Here is an 18595-nt window from a genome sequence, read left to right on the forward strand (position 1 = left end):
TAGTGCTCAATCTTTTGTACTAAAAAAAAATACCAACAAATAAAAACTAGTAGTACGCAAGCTAGATGTTACAATGCAAAGTAGTCATCAAACATGAAGACAAAAGGAAAAGGGACGATGGAGCGACATTACAAAGACTTGAACAATAATAGACAAATAAAAAACAGTTGCTAAATAATTGCTACTAGGAAGACTACTTAAGAACTACTTTATTCTTCTTTTGAATGATTCCAAAGGTCCAAGTTAAAAGAGAAATCACCTCTACTCAGTTCTTCTTCGGAAAAATTGATGCACGTTCTTGTCGATTGTGGCATATCATCATCAACCCAAAAACTTGTGAGCAGTTCTTCATCTAACTCAGGACCAGAACTTGTAGCTGTTTCAAGAGCATCATTGTCATCTAAAAAGGTATCCCACCAATCATTTCCAATCCTTGTTGATGGTGATGTTTGTGATGGCGTACTAAAATTTTCTTCTAGTTGAGTATGGTCCAACATTGGTTCTTTAAAACTCAAACAATTTGAACTTTTGGTGAAACTTCGTGGTTGAGGCCTTATTACCATGGTCTTTATTGTTTCTTGGGATTTTTCTTTTGTAGTCCTTTTCACCAGAGAATTCGTCCGCAGTCGGGTGTTCCAATAATTTTTCACACCATTCGATGTCCTTCCTGGAAGTCTTCCAGCAATCAATGACCACCTTCAACACATAATTAACATGAGAAAATAAATACATTCGTATGATAAAATTTCTGCTTCTAAGAGTTTTTAAAGCTAAGTTATTTTCATAAATGGTCCATCAAGTTCACTAAGTTATCTTACAGTCCATGATGGGAGACGTGAATGAGTACTTTGTTACTTTCAGTAAAGAAGAAGAATGTCATGCTTGGTTTTCAAGAATCAAGGAATCATTGACAGAGGTGTGAAAAACAATTAGAAAAAAGGTCATAATTTTACTTTATTTGAGCCATATAACTTATTTTGTACATTGATATCATTATTAATAAAAAGTGGTGTGTGGAAAGGGCTCGTAGCTCAAGTGATTAAGAGCATCTATCTTTGCACTCGAGATCCTAAGTTCGATTTCCCTCCCTATAAATTAGAATACTTTAGAATATTCCCTTTTTGATGATAGGAATCATTCAAGTTCGAGGTTATCCTTCAAGGGTTTGTATGCAAAAAATAAGCTAAATTGGATATTGTAGTCGCTAATTATCAACATTTTCAATTTCATTTTATCTAATGAACTGTGTTTTTTGCACATTTTAGATGACTCAACAAATTTCGATCTGAATAACTTTGTGCATGGATGAGCCTTGAAGGATAACCAAAACCAAACGGCTCCAGTCATTGAACTACATTGCGAGACAGATCTAGGGAGGATGCGCATTTTAATTGAAATAAGCACATAATAGGAAAAATGATTGAAATTAAATGTTAACTTAATTACACTAACATCCCTTACAATTTTTTGGGTTTTCAAAAAAGCCCCCAAGTTTTTTTAAATTACACAAACACTTGTTGAGGTTTCAATTTGTTTTGTTAATTTTGCATCCATCAATTGTTGATGTCATTAAACTTCTTCAAAGGACAAAATGAACCTTAAAAATTAGACCTCAGGGGTGTATGCACAATCTAATCTTACATTAGCCATTTTAAATTAAAGGGGTTTGTGAGAAAACAAATATTTGAAACTGCTTGGTGCCTTTATTGTAATCTCCAAAACTAAGGCTGTTTTTCAGCCGGATCGGATCGGAAATAAACCATTACAATTCCAATCCAAAACCCTTCAGAATTCAATATAGACTTCCGAAATTCGGAAAATTCGGAACTTTCCAATTCTGAATTTTCAAATTCTTACTCGACATACAAAAAGAAACGGTTAAGATATTTTAATGCCAAACTAGGGGTTTCATAAGAAGCCCAACTTTAAGGGTATAATAAGAAGCCCAGCTATTTAGAGATTTAAAAAATCTCAACTTAAAGCCCAACTAGGGGTTTCACAAGTAGCCCAGCTAGGACATTGACAAGTAATTCAACTAGACCCATTTGGTTGTTTTCAAAAGTTTCAAACTTTCAATCAAAATTGGAAAAAACATTGTGGGGTTTGGGCTCAAAGATTGGTCCTTATTGCCGGAATTGAGGTCACAGACCATGCTCTACGATGGACCATGGTGGGTGGTTGGACTAATTTGGTTGGGACAGGTCAGGGTTCTTGATGAAAATACTGACAGGGTGGGAGCCTTGGGGTCAGTGAAATGTATTTATTATATTGCATTGCATGTAGGACAAAAAGTAAAAGGAAATACTTGACAAAGGAAATATATTTTCGAAAAAACAAGAAGGAAATCTAGTTTAGTCTAAATTTTGGTATATTATGTTAAGGTTCTGGTTGGGTGAGGAGAGGGGAGAGATAATTTTAAAAAATATAAAAAGTTGGAAGTCTTTTGATATTTTCAATGCGTATTAATTATTTTTAAAAACTAATAATCTATTTTAAATGTAATCTTAACCATTGAAAACCTCCTATATATATACACAACAATCTGTACTATTTGTTCATTCTAAATCAAAGTAGTTTGTGCTTACATGTTGTGTGTAAAGAGTGTTAAACTTGCATTCAATATGTTAGTTTTGCTCTAGACAATTGGAATGCTATGATTGTCAAGCTCCAATGAATATACTTATCTTATACGTACGTGGTGTTTCATGTATAAAATAATTTTATAACTGAAAGTTTAAACTTTAAATGAAGATAGTTTAAAATTTTTAAAAATACATATAGACATAGAATACAAAATGAAATAGTATGGTACTCTCTACATTTACCACATATGTAGTACGTTTGCATATAACAAGCACACTTATGCATTTTTGTTATATTCAAACAAGCACATTTGCCAAAAATATATAGTTTTAAAGTTATATACTACTATGTTTAGTATTTTCTTTTTGGCCAAGCCTATGTTAGTATATATGAATATTTGTAAGAGGGGTACTAAAATATAACAAATAAGAAATGAAACATATATAAGATCTATACACTAAAAAAAAATGCAATATATAATTAGAAACTCGGAATTTTCTGAAGAAAAATTGGAAAAATTGGATCAAAATGGGTTCGGAATTTCAGAATTTTCGGCATTTATTGGAAATATTGAATTCGGCATTTTCGGATATCGGAGTCGGATTTTTTTGAAAATATTCTGACCGGAATCGGATTTTCCAATCCAATTTACACCCCTATCCAAAACTAAGGTTTTGTGTCAAAATGAAAAACTTTAGATGTTTCAGTTAGGTTTGGGCCTTGGTTGGGTTGGGTCAATTTTGAGCCCAACCCGAGCACCTAGCCGAAGCTGTCAGCTTGCCGAAAATAGGAATTGAGCACTTAACCATGAGGTGGGGAAACGACCAAGGTGGTTAACCGATGGGTCGGTTTGCCGAGTAATCCCACTTTCCACATGAAAAATAAAGCTTGGTCTAAGAAGATGTTGGCATTGAGAAGAAGATGAAGATCGTGGGGTTGAGTAGAAGATGGTGGAGTTGAGAAGAAGGGGTTGGCATTGGGAAGAAGAGGAAAAAAATTTTGGTTGAAGATGAAGAGTTGCCGGCCGAGAGCGAGACATAATGATAGAGATCGAAACGTGTTATTTTTATTTATTTTAAATTTAGGTTGAATGTAAAATTATTAAAGTAAATGTCTTTGTCCTTTTACTTTAATTTATTTTTATATTACTTCATTTACTTAAGTTTACAATGTAAATAAGGAAGTACCCCCTATTTGAATTCAAATAAAAATACTAGAAATCAAATTCCCACCAAATCAAAATATGAAAAATCGATTTTAGTGTAAAATACGATTTACGGTAAAAATGATGGCTCATTAAATCAATATATACTTCATACCAAAATCCCATAAAATCAAGTTTTCTTATTTGATGTGTAAGGATTAAAAGCCACCAAAAATTATCTTGAGAAAATGATTATTCCGAAAAACCATTTTTCATACTTAGTCAATATTTTTACATAAAATATATTTTCATGTATGATATGAATGCATGAAGGGACCTAAGGGTTTTTTTTAATTTGTGAAATTTTGATTTTTTTTTTCTTTCTATTGGGTTTAATGGGGGAAAAAGCTTTAAAGATATTTGCTAAATCACTACTCTTTGTCTATCTCTTGCAATTTTTCTTGCTTAGATTGTATTTGTCTATCGCTTTGTCGAGGACAATTATGATTACAACCAATAAGCAATATAATTCTTGACATATGTGATATATATACACTATTTTTCGTATGTATTATGAGTTCGAATTTTTGATTCTTTATAATTTGTAAGAGGCCCCCACACACATGAAATCCTAGCTTCTAGGCAATTGTGGCACATGTGTGTATTTTACTAACTGGTTAGCGCTTGAGTGCATTTGTGTGTGTTTATAGCTTCTTTGTTTTTTTTTTTTCGTGTGTATGATTTTGTTCAGCCAACTACAAAAGCATAAATATATATATGTATGTGATGAACAGAATAATAAAGTCAATTAATGAAGGACAAGAAAGAATACAATAATGACGAGGAAAGAGACACCTATTTATTGGTACCTGTTTCCTAAAAGCTTGTGAAGCCTAACTATTAGATCTACTTCATCCTCTGCAAACTCTCCTCTCTTGATATTTGGCTTCAAATAGTTCAACCACCTTAGTCTACAGCTCTTCCTGCACCTCTTCAACCCTGCATCCATGCATAATGCAAAAAAATTCCCGATGTCGGATAAGTCTCTCAGCACCTTTCGACTCACGAGTAATATCATTTGAGCTAAACACGTAGACAACATAAATAGTGAGTAATATAGGAGCACTAGTGAATACTGAGCCTGGCAATAAATAGAGAAGTTTAAGACCTCGTAAACATCACTAATTTACTTAAGGCTTCACTGCCTATTAGAGCACCTCCAGCGTAGGAGCCCTGCCTGGGCAAAAGGCCCCCCGCCAGCCCATTTCCCCCTCCAGCGCAGGAAATCCAGCCCGAGCAAGAGCTGGGTCCCACAAGCCCAGGCAAGCCCACAGGCAAATTCAGCCCGAGCTGCTGCCTGGGCAGGATGATGCAATGCTGACGTTATAATGACGTCAGCAACCAAAAAAATTTGAAAAAAATTGGAAAAAAAATACCAAAAATTCCAGAATTTTTTTAAATAAATACCTAGGCATATTCTTTATTTCCCACACCAAAAACTCTATACAAATTCATCTATTCATATCTCATATAAATAGTATTTGCCCTTGCCCTAGCCTTCCAAGAGTGGAACCAACTAAGGCAAGGCTGGCACTATTCATGTGAATAGTGGCAGCCCTTGCCTTGCCTTAGCCTTGTCTTAGCCTTCATGGGTGGACATGCTCTTAAGCTCTAGCCATATATTAACCATCTATATCATATAGCTCTCTTTGAGTTACATTTACATTAATACCTGCTTTGTAAGGAACTTGGTGCCACTTTCCTTCTCCATGATTCTCAATGCACTGCTTCAGAAGACCATCTTCCTCCTTAGTCCAAGCTCCTTTTCTCACATCCAAGTTATTTCCCTCCATCTTCTTGTTATGTTAGCAGCTAGTTTATCTTGTGCCTGCTAGTTCCTATATAAAGGTCCGGAGAGCACCAAACTCAACCTTGCAATTTCAGGGCAGTGACGTGCATGTCTCATATCCACAGAAGCAAAAAGTAACAAGTTTAAAACGATCGCAGAGTCAGATCAGTAACGACAAACTTGGGTGTAGAAACCGTATACGAATCATTGAAAATTAATTAACTTTGAACGGAATAAAATTCAAAGCAAAATCTAAGAATATGAATGCAGCATCGTGTAACTAGTTAGCACACACATATCTTTGGACTCTAAGAAGATCAAAACGCAGATTCGGTCGACAATTGATGTTCTTCATTTAGAGCAACATTTAGACACAACACCTCACCATCTCTCTTACGTGGATTTTCTATGCTTGCCCACGTTGGGGGAGCGTTACAGTAGCCTCTTTGGCTTTTAGTTCCTGTTGCCTTTTGTGCTTTTGCTTTCATCTTGTGCCTTGTAGCTTGTTTTTTGCGTGATGCTCTTCCTCTTTTGTTTGACTTTGGAATTTATGAACATTTTTGGTATTTTTTTTAGTCTGAATAGTGTAGATGATGAGATTAATCTTCAATCGTTTTTAAATTTGAAATTCAGAATAATTATATGATTGTAATGAGTGGATATGTTATTAAACAATTTGAAATGATAATATGAAGTGGGTCAAAATGAGTAGTTAATGTTGTATAACTAATTAACCAGTTAGCGCTTGAGCCATTAAATAAATTTTTATCAAGGGACCCCGAGATCCCTCTACTGCGAAATCCTAACTCCGTCATTAACCTAAGCATTCAGTGGAAGTAAAATCTATGTAATATACGAGATGTTTTCAAAAATAACAAAACAAACTATACAAATTTTGGCTTAGAAAGAGGATTATTCAGGGTTGATTACCATACACATTCTTAAATTTTGAAAATGCAAATTGATTTCTTGTTCTCATTTTTGAAAATCATTATGCTGAAACGACTTTTGAAAACGTTACTAGACGGATCTTAATATTTGCAAGCTTTCTGACACATTCTAAACCTCATTGATTGTAGTGGAACATACTTACCAATCGGTTCGTTCCACCTTACCGTTCAAATGAAGAAGCCCTGTTTTTTTACCTTGGCTTTTATTTTGATTGATTTTTCCTTCGGCTTTAGTGATGCCACGACATTATGTAGCCCGTAGTTACTGTTGCATGGGCCATGCCCCTCGATATTACGTGCGTGCCCTCGTCAGGTATATGTTCCTCTAGCTTCAGAAAATGGGTAGTTATGTCTTTTCAAAAAAAAAAAAAAAAAAAAAAAAAAAAAATCTCAAATCCATCGTTTGGCCTTAAAACTTTCCCTCAGTCAACTACCTGAGCATCAGCAGAAAGAAAAATCCAACGACCAAAACCGCAAATTGCCAAAATCAATTTACTCAGATTGCTTCAGTTCAGTCCTCTGTACTGACAATGGCGGAGCCGTACGGAACCAACGGCGCAGTCGACGTCACCGACGAAGGCGCATTCGACGTCACTGACGACGGCGCAGTCGACGTCGACGTCACCGACGACGGAAAGATCAACATCAAAGCGACCCACCGGGAGGAGACTCTCTTCGGCCTTTTCCACCGTCTGATTGATGCCGTTTTCTTCCCCGGATCCACCAGTGCCGGCGCTGCTGCTCCGCTGTTCCGCCGGATCAAAAACTTTCTTGCCGAGAACGGTCCGCTGCTTCGCGAAGCTTCTAAAAACTCTGGGCGGAACGTTCTCCTCTGGACTCGCAGGGGTAGTCCTCTCCGCGCGCTCCTCGTCATCTCTGTGAGTTGATTTTTCAGCACCTTGCTTTTGAACTAGTTGTACCCTGTGCTTTCACTACTTGGACATTGCAATTTAGCAGTAAAAAAAAAAAGCAACAATCTTTTTACCTCTTGAAGTTACATTTGTTTGTTTTATCGGCATATGATCGGAGCGTGTTTGGTATGGTTTATGGATCTTGATGTTCGCTTTGGTGATTAAATTAAATTTGTTTTATTAGTAAATTTTGATCTTGATGGTCGATTTCATGATTAAATTAAATTTGTTTTCCTAGTTTTTTTATTTTTATGGTTTTGATGATTAAATTGAGTCGGTTAGAAGCACTAGCATTTTAGAATTTTTGTATACATTGATTCAGTTCTATTATAAATCCGGCTTTAAAAAATTACAAAATTTACGACGATCAGATACTTAGCCACAACAAATGTGCTACTGTTTCGTACCTATAAATGTTTTCATCCTCCAATGCATATTTTGACTATGCATTCGCCAAAATAGAGTAAGGGGGGTGGCAAGTTCCTCCATGTCGTTGATAGACAACGGAGTCCACAGCACAGTTGTTACCCCTGATTTGCTCAATTGTATTAGCTGAGTTAATTTTAGTTACAGTCGTATTCTGTTAGCTAAGCTGGCAGTTAGCTGCCTTAGTACCTCAGCTGTACTTAGTAGCTGCAGAGCAGCTGTGTTTCTGAATGAGAAATCTCTTGCATTCAAGAGCATTTTCTGTCTAGTATTGCTTTCCATGGTATCTGAGCTTTGTGCCCTCCATATCAGAAGCAGACCTTTTCTCTCACTTTCTCAAAAGTTCTGGAAGTTTCTCTCTGACTGTCTTATTGATTTGTAAGATATAGTTCCTTAGGTAGTTGTGTTGGGATGGCATTCTTTTTGGTGGCGGCGTGGATGGAAGGGATAGAAGGGTATTTGAAGGAGCATGGGATGAGGAGGTGGATCTTTTGTGTGTGATAGAGTTTGTTTTTGGGCTCCCCTTTGGGTGTCGATATCCTCAGAGTTTAAGTATAGTTAGTTCTAGGATATATTTTATGATTGGAGTGTTGCTGTATTTATTTAGTTCATGCTTTGTCTGTTGTCATGTAATATTATGATGTTTAACTCTGGTTTGTGTTTGTAGTTGAGTAGTATAGTTAGGTGAACAACTTGTCCTGTGTATTTTATTGTTCTTTTTCATTTGTCAAAGTATGTTTATTATCTAAAAGAAAAGATCAGGGCAAAAGGCAACCTCCTTACTTGGCTGCAATGACTACTTCTTATTCTAGCCAATGTCCTGCTGCTAATTACTGGTTGACTGGAACAAATCATCTATAATCTTATCCATCTAATCTGTAGCATTAAATATGATGGTGATGACACAGTTGCAATTGTCAATGGACAGCACCTTCCGTTACTCATATTGGTCAATGTCTTTGACAACTTCATGCATGCTCCAGATAATATGCTTAAAGTTCCTTCCATGCTTCAATGCTTTTATCTGTTCGTCATTTTTGCCATGATAGCAATAGCTGCTTTTAATTTTATGCTTATATATTTTATTTTCAAGACAGAATATCGGGGAAAGTCTTATACACAGGCCAGAGTAGGAATGAATTGTATTCAATTCTGGCTTCCCAGCATTGCACTTTATAGATCACCTCTCCTACTACTGCTTTTCTTGAGCAAAGAATAGATCATCAAGTCTGGCATTATAGGCTTGGACATTCTTCGATTCCAGTCTTTATAGCATATTGTTTAATTGTAGTCTTCTCTCTTGTAATAAGGTTTCTAGTCACTGTAGTTCTGTCTGTACATACTGTTTGTTAGGTAACATGTCTGTTTTCCAGACTTCCTATTTCAGCTTCAAAACCCACATCTGTTACACCGTTCTTTCTGGTGCATAGTGATGTATGATCTCCAGCACTGATTCATTCTGTTGAAAGCCAATCCCAGCCTCTTCTCGATATCCTGGTTACAAGGCTAGCCTTGCAACGAGGAACACTCCCATCTGCATTATACTTAACTCTGTAAACCCTTTTACAAACCGCCACATATCTATTGGGTGGAAGAGGAACCAACCACCAATTCCCTTTTCTGAAGGGATTTAAATTCCTCTGCTGTAGGGGGATGGAACATCCGCAGGATAAGTAGGTTCAGTAATTAGCAATCATTGTATAGTTGAAGTTGCTGCTTAAGAAGCTACAAATTTATTTTTTTTATTTTATTATTATTATTATTATTTTTTTGAGATACTAGATTTCAATCTTACAAAAACCTTTTTCTTGGAGATACTAGATTTCAATCTTGTCTGTACATGATTTTTATTGAAAGGTGGTAAATCAATGCGAATCACAGGGGCTGAAGTTGCAAAATCAGATCCTAAGGATCAAACAGCTGGCTAATCTGCCATAGGAACTGCAGGTAACATTAGAATGAGCTGAGGACTTAGAAGAATCAGAATAAACATCAGGTCGAGTAGATGAAGAATAAAAGCAATTGGAAGAATGCGTTGTAGAAAAAGAAATTGGAAGAACTAAAACAGGTGTCAATACTTGGGGGAAAAGTTACCTGCAAGGATCTCCCGTGTTCAGTATATGTCCAGTCAAGATCAACTTAGTGGGATATTTCCCAAAGCTTTGGCTTCTGCTAGAGTTCCTCTTAAGGGAAACGGATGGTAGCTTCCTTGCCATCAATTTGAGGAGCCATGATGGACAAAAGAGTTCACAGCGCAGTTGTAACACTTGATCAATGCCTCGTTTGTATTAGCTGTGTTAGTTTTAGTTACAGTTGTAAAGGGTGTTTTCTCTGTTAGCTGTGCTGGCAGTTAGCTTCCCTTGTACCTCTGTTGTACTGGGAGCCTGCAGAGCAGTTATGTTCATGAATGATAAATCTATTTCCGTCATCAGAAAGCTCTCTGTCTTCTGTTATCTTTTTATCGTTTGGAATATGTTGAGAAACACGTTTGTTTACATGAAGATGTCCTTTGGGTGCAATTTTCTGTATTATGGATCTAAGGCATTTCATGTCACGCATATTATCCATCTGTTTCGTATTGATGTTGTTATACAGTTTTAATATGCTTCATTGAATAATAATTAATCACAAAAGACTATGCACTCTTCCTCAACTGCTTTGTCCTATTGTTCTTGGATTTTTTTAGTTAGTTTGATTTGAAACCAATCTAGTTTTTCAACTAGACTATTGATATCCTTTGATATTAACACAGATAATTTCATTTAGACACTTGAGTTAATAACTGAGTCTTTTTCTGCAGGTTGGCACCATTACTTTTATTTCCTTGGCAGGCCTCCTGGTCTTCATGCTTTTCTTCCTGGCAGCGACTCTCAATGCAATAATCATCTCTCTTCTATTGTCTTTGGCAGCTGCTGGAGGATTCTTGGCCCTTTTCTTTGCCTGTGTAACAGCTATATATATTGGAGCATTATCAGTAGCTGTTTTTGTCATATCCGCCACCACAATTTCTGCGATTGCAGCTGTTCTGATAACTACAGGTAGAACATCGTGACCATATGACCATTACTTGTCCCATTTCTATTTATTTATTTTTCCCAGTTCTTACCGCTATAATGATGGTCGGATTCTAAACTTTAGGCCCATTAAAATTAAAATACCTGCTAATTTAAATAAGAAAGCAAGTAATTAGTTTATAAAAACAACCTCCATTAAAAAATTAACGCCACTTCAACCAAGGTTAAGGTGTAAGGCTTCACGGGTTCCATCAGTCTTCTTTAATTGTGTGGCCAATGGTCACATGTATGACCTTGCCAATCAGGTATCCTCTCTCTCTCATTATATATAACAATATTGCATCTGCATCTGCATCTGCAGACAAACAATTAGTTTACCTACTCGAGAAAGACCAAGCTACTGACCTTAGTTCACTTTGGCCACTTGATTCTCTGTATTCTACATTATTTGCATATAGCTGCACTTGGTGCCCGATTTCCCAGGCTTTGTGATCAATTTCATGACTTGTATACTACCAGTTCATTGATGGGTGTTGCAGGATCTATATTTTTGAGTGGAATCTTATTCGAATTCTCATCAAACCAAGGATCTTATCATATTTCTTTTTTCCTAATTAGGCTGGATTGGATTCTTTTGGATCGTGTGGCTGGCAGCAAAGAAAAGTCTGGGCCTTGCTAAGCAATCATTTAGCGTGACTGGTTCAGCGATTTCAGCTTACTCTTATGGTAGGCATGCTCACAAGTAGTCTTCCGATTGAAGGGTAAAGTGGGAGAAAAAGCCATGTACCTACTGGTTTGAGGAACCTTCTTGAGATCTATGAGAGTTTTGTTCTAGATGGCGTTTCTTGTCTGTGCTTTGAAGCATATTTGTTGGGTTCTATTACGAAGGATAGGCCAGGCAGGACTTCCTACACGTATTGTATAGGTACTCTAAGTTTGCCCCTTTTCTTGTCCATATAAGATTACTAAATAATACCATATATCACCCTCCTTTGTATTATATTTGTGTTGCAGATCTTAAATAATACACAGAACATAGACATATGTCCTGTATATTCAACTCAGTCTAAATGCTGCATCCTTTCTTCTTTTTCTTCTCTTTTTTTCTTTTCAGGTTGAGTCTTTGTCAGGAGCATAGGGTTTCAGATCCAAATGTTATCTATTCTCACTGCTTTTAAATGTTGGTTTTTATCCAATTATTGTTCATTGTCAATGCCATGGATTAAGAAAATCTTGGAAAGACAAGAATTTGGGCAACAAAAAAGACAAAGGTCAAACTTTGAGGAAATACATACTCTGTTCATTTTTTTTAATGACAACCCCATTGCCAACTTTTACAAGTATGATGTTGTAAACTCTCATTTATCAAACACAAAAATCATGATCTTCCTCTCCAACTTACAATGACATGCTTATACGCAACCGAAGCCGGGTTCACCAGGTTCTCACCCAGAAAATTCCCACTAGTCTTGAGTATGACATGGATGGTCTGGGATATATGCAATTGAGGAGGTGAACTAACCCACCATTGTTATGTGAATTTTCTTCCCCTCTACATCTTTCTTTTCTTTCTCATCTCTTCCCGTGTCTCCCAGTTAAAGGACTAATCAAACTGCAGCTATGTATATAGCCAGCCACTCACAACAACCCTAAAAAGAATTTCTATCCACTCAAATAAACCAAACACTCTTCTGTTCCCAAGAGAGCAAATAAACAATGAAGAGGTAGAGATTGAATCAGTCATGTGGTTTGCCATTCCAGTCCGGTCTGCCTAACGTGAACTCCAAGCTTGGGTTTCTGGTCTCAAAATTAGATCCCAAATAGCTCTTAAGTTGAGTTGTTGAATCACATTCCTGTAAGAAATTCGGTTCGATTTACCAAATTAATGAATGCCATAATTACATTGCAAATTATACCCAAACAAATGCATTAAATTCATTTCACATCACAAATTACTTCTTCTTTTTTCTCATCAAAATTCAATATTTATAATCTGTTCATCAAATGAGTATGAATAAATAATTGAAAAAACATTGAATTAGTACCTGAATTTGATGGCCAGATATTTTCTGCAATTGGGAAGATACTGGTGTTAGCCCGTCCATGTCATGAGAACTAGTATGCGGAAACGCCTCTCTACTACTGAGATTAATTTCATGGAGAGAACAACTTTAGCACCAAATCCAAATAACTTCTCCAGTTGCAGAAACACAAACGATAAACGTATAGAACAAATCGAATGAATGTAGAGATCCTAAAATAGATTCTGATCACATTTGTGATGGTTAAGATGTTGCATGTTGAAAAAAATGCTTCTAATGTGCATGTTTAACCAAGGAATTTAGGGACTTAATAAAGTTTATGAAAAGACCACCATGACCTCCAGTTTGTTTAGAAGATGTACTCTTCTAAAACATAACATAAGCCACTTCCATTTAAAGATAGATGTTTATCTTCTTCTTGTTCGTAGTTCGTTTCGTATAAACCAGATAGAAGATTTTATCAATTCAAAGATATACACTGCAAAGATTTGATGAACCGATTATATATACTAGAAACCTCCACACATGCTAAGCTATGCAATGTGGTGATGGAGGGAAGTTGTTTGGATGAGAGAGAAGTTAAGAGATAAAAAGTAGAGCGTGGGGGAGAAAAAGTATACGTTATAAGGAAATAGGAACCAATCGCAGGACTGAAAAACACATCACAAACGAAAAAGGGAACTCAAAAGTATAGACGCTTGAGCACTCGTCGACATGCATGAACATGTAACAGAACTCTCTTTGCATGTTCGAGCATACTCTTGACATTCGTAGGCTTGACAACATCACCCAATCATCCTCTTTTTCTTCTCGTTTTCATGCGCAAAATCGGTAGGAACCTTCTCCAAATAATTCCAAAAAACTCCCAAAGTTGTTTTCCACTTAGTTCTGAGCTGCAAAGATTCTGGAGCTTCTGTTGATGTTCTATCTATAAGAACATCAATTAAAAACATTATTGGGAGGTTCTTTCTTCACGACTATCTATGAAAAGCCTCTAGCAACCTAATAGGGACCAATTGTTGAATTCTTAATAATGTGACCCAAAACCACTCCCACGGATTTTAGTTTGGATAACTTCTATTTGCTCCTTTATAGCAGTGAAAATGTAGTCCGTGATTAACTGAGAAAAAAGGTTCAAGCCCTAGTGAGCTGGAAATCATGTTTTCTTATATGGTATTCAATAGGTCTAGCTACACATGGACTAACAAGAGGGAGAATAGGAGGATTTGATGACAGAATACATATTTGATGATTGCATCGAGGTTTTGTGTTTGATTCCCCATCCCGTTGGTATACAATAAATGTAGGTAAGGTTAGGTAAGTCCTGTTCTACTACAAAATTCCCTACCTTGAAGATGACACTAATAAACAATGGCAAACAAAAACAAAACACTAAACTCGCGAGCTCAACCAGATAAACATAAGATTTACGTGGTTTATCCCAGGTTGAGCTACTCCCATGTGCAATGATGTATCCACTAACCAAAGAAGAAGATTACAAATTAAAACATTAAACCATTAACTATCCTATTTAGGGGTTGACCTAACATAGGGTTATGGCAAGAAACATCACATAAGCCTATTGAGAAAACTTCCAAAAGTTAGGTTTCACACCACAAGAGACACAAGGCTACGACTACAATCTGCATGGAAATCATCCAAAACCTCTACGTACGGCTTCTTCAGAAAACCACACGCAATTGATCCAACTTAGCTTTCACTTGTTGAACAAGGGGAGTTAGTATGCCTGAACTTGTGCGGGAGAGACTGCCACAGGTAAACTTCTTTTCGTACATTCCCATGTCAAGTTACAGGAATTTCCCTTCCCTCCATTTAGGCATTTCCATTTATCAACGAAAGAGGGTGAATTGACATTTGTATCCTTTGATAGTAAAGTAATTTAATAATTAAGGATAATATAGTAACTAGGCCACATATTTCTCTCTCTACTCTCTTAATAGTAATTACCTGACATGCATAATGTTGGTTTAGTCTATAGCTTAATTCTTAATCAAAAGAGAAAAGCTAAATGACATGACATGAGTGGTATATAAACAAGAGGGTCGTGTACGATAATTAAATTAACATATTGTTATTCGAGCTTTGGCAAAAGGGGAGCAAGAAGAATGACCTTTTTGGTCACATATGTAATGTCCTCGTGGAGAGAATAAGAACTAGAGTTTGATATTAGTACGAAAAACAGTTCAAATTCCAAGTTATAATACTTGTCAATAAAAAGAAAAAGTGTAAGTATATATGGTTGCTTTCTCTTATTCCAGTTAACGATTCTGATTGTGTTTGCTACTTTTTCTTTAAAACGCATCAACTCTCCACAGATCTCATCATGTGAGCAGGGATATAAATAAATAAAAACGAAAATATATTAGTTCCATTATTATTTGTAAAGAAAATCTTGAAGAAGAGAAAAGACGAAGAAAGAGGAAAACCAAGCAGAGAAAAGAAAGTAAAAGCTGCTTGGCCTGGGAACCCTTTTATTCTTTAAAAAATGGTGGACGTGGTTTTGCATTTCTAAGCAATGCGGTACCATGCAAAAGCAGAAAAGAGGAAGCATTATAATACTTCTATACTCATATAACTTAAGTTCATGGCATCATACATGACTCTAGAGAGAGAGAGAGAGAGAGAGAGAGAGAGAGAGAGAGAGAGATGAGTACTCTACCTTGAAGAGTTACTCCAAAGAGTGGTGCTGGAAGTGTAGTCGAGGTCTGGCTGCCCCGAGGACCGATCGGACGGTCCACGTTGGTCTGGAAATTGATGAGGACTGCGCAGGCCATGAAGATCAGTGGCACTGCCAATTGGAGAGAGAATGTCGTCCTCACCAGATCCGTCTGATTGCCCTTTAAACAACAAAAATTCAAAATAAAAAATTCATGCATGTAATAATGAACCACATCACTATGTATATCATCATGACATGACATGACATGACATGACATGATGTATGTATAATGTATGGATGCATGTACAAGGCCTTTATGGTCAAATGTTTGACTGTAGCAGATGTACCTTATATCTATGATATACCTATATGATAGGGTTTAGTTACAATTGAAAAACAAAAAACCACAGGTAAAGTAAAAGATTTTGCAAATGCGTGCGGTAAAACATTAATGTGAAGGGTAGGTAAGAAAAAGTTAAGGCTGCTAAACAGAAAAATAAAAAGTTAGCAATACGAATTACCTGAAGAAGCTGCAGGCTTGTCAGTGGTCTTAACAGTTCGATACATCTGCAAACTCATTCGCCATAATTAAAATAATGAAAGCTAAGGGAGAATAAAATATTAATTCAAAGCCTAAAACACACACACAAAAATTATATAAATAGATATTCTCATTATATTAGTTCAGATCTCTCTCTCTCTCTCTCTCTCTCTCCGTGGGCTTCTGGGATTTTCTTGGTTTTCATCATTAAATAATAACAATGGAGGACGAAACAATAATCACGAGGTTGATGTTGGATAAGGAAGTAATTAAGAAGAAGCTTTATTATTGGGAAATGATGACTACTTTTGTCTGTTATTATGTATTTTAGTTTTAGACTTGGATCTTTTAAATTTGCTTCTTTGTTTAAAATTTTATCTTTCTCTGAAAGCAGAGAGAAGTCAGTCTAATCCAGAAGTTTCAGACAGACTCAATATTATGGCTCACTACTCTTTAATTCGTTCATTCACAGCTCCCCATTGGTAACTGTGCCCCGTGTAATAGAGCAACACCGCCCCACATGAACATATGTGTGTGTGTGAGAGAGAGAGAGAGAGAGAGAGAGAGAGAGAGAGAGCTTGAGTACCTACCTGCAAATGGCTTTTGACATGAGCTAGTGTGAGATCCTTGACATCCATGAGCTCAAGAACTGACTTTGGAGTAGCTCCTAAATCAAAAGAATCAAAAAATTAAGAAACAGAAATGAAATTAAGAACAAAAAAAAGAGGAGGAGGAGGAGGAGGAGAAAGGGGAATTTTGCAAAAATGAAAAAAAAAATTGCAAAAGAAAAAGGGTTTGATTAATTTATTACTTTCATGGCCACCAAGAAGCTCAACAGCATGAACAAATCTAGCATGGAGAGTGCTTGTCCACCGCATTCTCGGAGCTCTCATGCTTCGTTTTGTCGGTAGCTTCGGCAAAAACCTCGATCTCATGATACCATGATGGGAAGCCTCAGAAATTGGTCCAACTCCTCCAATTCCATACTGATTGTGATGAAGATGATGAAGATGATGGTGGTGGTGCAACTGGTTGTTGGATTTGAAGGGATCCATTGATGAGAACCCATTAAACCTTGACATAGGATCCAAGCCTCCTCCAAAATAAGGCGTAGACGGCGTATTTGAGGAGCATGAGGCAGAAGGCAAAGAAGGAAGATTATAGGAAGGCGGAGGCCTTTGGTAGAAGCACATCTTGGAATCCTTGGGATGATCTCTTGGAATCATATTTTCCGTCGGCAAAAAAGGGAATGGACGGTTTTGATAGACCGGAATCCCTTTAATCGGCCTCAAACCCTCCGATGATGACACATCAAGTAGCGAAACGCCATTGTTTATGTGACTTAGGTGATTGCTAGAACGGTAAAGAGGAAGACTTTGTTGTTGATGATGATGATAAGGGTTTTGTGGTGGTTCTTCATGAGCTCCACCGGTGAAGCATCGACCTAGAGAGAGCTCGGTGTGTGCTTGGGAATTAGTGGTGGAGATTTGGGGTTCACTGGAAGTGGTATTGAAAATTGATGAAGAGGAGGAGGAAGTGTTTGGAGGACTAATGTGAAGGGAAAGATCGGGAAGTGGAGAAGTAGTTGTTGAAGAGGGTTCAATGAAAATCCCTTCCAAGGGCATTTTCTAATTCACTACTTTACCAAAACAAATAGTGGCTCTCTTTTCTTTTCTGCTTTTTGTTTCCCTGCTCAATCCAACTTGTGAATGAAGAAAGTTGAAGAAAAGAAATAAAAAGAAAAAAAGTTGAAGGTGATATTGGCAAGTGGGTTTCTTCTTTCTTTCGAGTTTCAAGATATTTGAGGGAGATTTGCTTCTTTTTTTCCGAAAAATATGTAGAAAGCTAAGCTATCAAAGAAGAACAAAGCTTTGTGCTGTGTGTGTGCTTTGAAGAAGAGCAAATTAAGTGCAGGTGGAACTTAAAAGGGATATTGAGCTAAAGCAAAGAAAGACAGCAATCTTCTGGAACAAACAGACATGCTCACGAGAGAGAGAGAGAGAGAGAGAGAGAGAGAGAGAGAGAGAGAGAGAGAGAAAGAAAAGTCATGGAGAGAAAAAGAGGGAGAGAGAAAGAGAGAAAGTCATGAGTTGTAGGATTTGGGTTTGGTTATCCTCGAGAGTATATCTTGGAAAATGACACTAAGAAGAAGAAGAAAAGAAGAGCACAAGGTCTCTCTCTCTCTCTCTCTGTGGTCAAAACCCATCAAATGCACCAAAAAATATGGTCACTTTGGATTTCCCTTCTCCGGAGACGACGGGATAAAAAATGTTAGAGAGAGAAAGACACCCTCTTCTCTGATTCCTTTTCCCCCACCCTCTTCGCTCCTCTCGCTTTTCTCTCTCTAAATTATTTTTTTATTATATATATGTTTCTTCTGTACAGTCAATAGAATATATAAATAATGGGTTTCAACTTTCATTTCTAGCTTAAATTGGCTACGTATTGGACGTAC

The 18595-nt window shown here is 36.8% G+C and overlaps 3 protein-coding genes across 5 annotated transcripts; 1 reads left to right on the forward strand and 2 right to left on the reverse strand.

Annotated features, from left to right (window-relative positions):
- Positions 1–5706, reverse strand: LOC110755117 (transcription factor MYB1). 2 transcript variants are annotated; one of them, XM_088251031.1, is made up of 3 exons: positions 5460–5706; positions 4597–4810; positions 1–696 (listed from the first exon to the last, which is right to left on the reverse strand). In XM_088251031.1, exons 1-3 carry the CDS (start codon positions 5578–5580, stop codon positions 210–212), a joined length of 822 nt encoding a protein of 273 aa, XP_088107157.1. In that variant the 5' UTR covers positions 5581–5706; the 3' UTR covers positions 1–209. The 2 variants fall into 2 exon arrangements, with proteins under 2 accessions (XP_088107157.1, XP_021811974.2); XM_021956282.2 differs by having other exon boundaries at positions 4597–4726; positions 5460–5680.
- Positions 5707–6935: 1229 nt separating this feature from the next.
- LOC110755105 (voltage-dependent L-type calcium channel subunit) lies at positions 6936–11969 on the forward strand. The gene is made up of 3 exons (XM_021956271.2): positions 6936–7404; positions 10664–10901; positions 11496–11969. Exons 1-3 carry the CDS (start codon positions 7057–7059, stop codon positions 11621–11623), a joined length of 714 nt encoding a protein of 237 aa, XP_021811963.1. The 5' UTR covers positions 6936–7056; the 3' UTR covers positions 11624–11969.
- Positions 11970–12125: 156 nt separating this feature from the next.
- Positions 12126–18457, reverse strand: KAN (Homeodomain-like superfamily protein). 2 transcript variants are annotated; one of them, XM_021956270.2, is made up of 6 exons: positions 16952–18457; positions 16731–16807; positions 16121–16166; positions 15600–15777; positions 12923–13016; positions 12126–12730 (listed from the first exon to the last, which is right to left on the reverse strand). In XM_021956270.2, the coding sequence occupies exons 1-6, from the start codon at positions 17763–17765 to the stop codon at positions 12614–12616; spliced, it is 1326 nt and encodes a 441-aa protein (XP_021811962.1). In that variant the 5' UTR covers positions 17766–18457; the 3' UTR covers positions 12126–12613. The 2 variants fall into 2 exon arrangements, with proteins under 2 accessions (XP_021811962.1, XP_021811960.1); XM_021956268.2 differs by having other exon boundaries at positions 12923–13019.
- Between the last annotated feature and the right edge of the window lie 138 nt (positions 18458–18595).

Source organism: Prunus avium, chromosome 3 (genome assembly GCF_965620075.1).
Source record: "Prunus avium chromosome 3, drPruAviu1.hap1.1, whole genome shotgun sequence".
In the NCBI taxonomy this organism is placed as follows: domain Eukaryota; kingdom Viridiplantae; phylum Streptophyta; class Magnoliopsida; order Rosales; family Rosaceae; genus Prunus; species Prunus avium.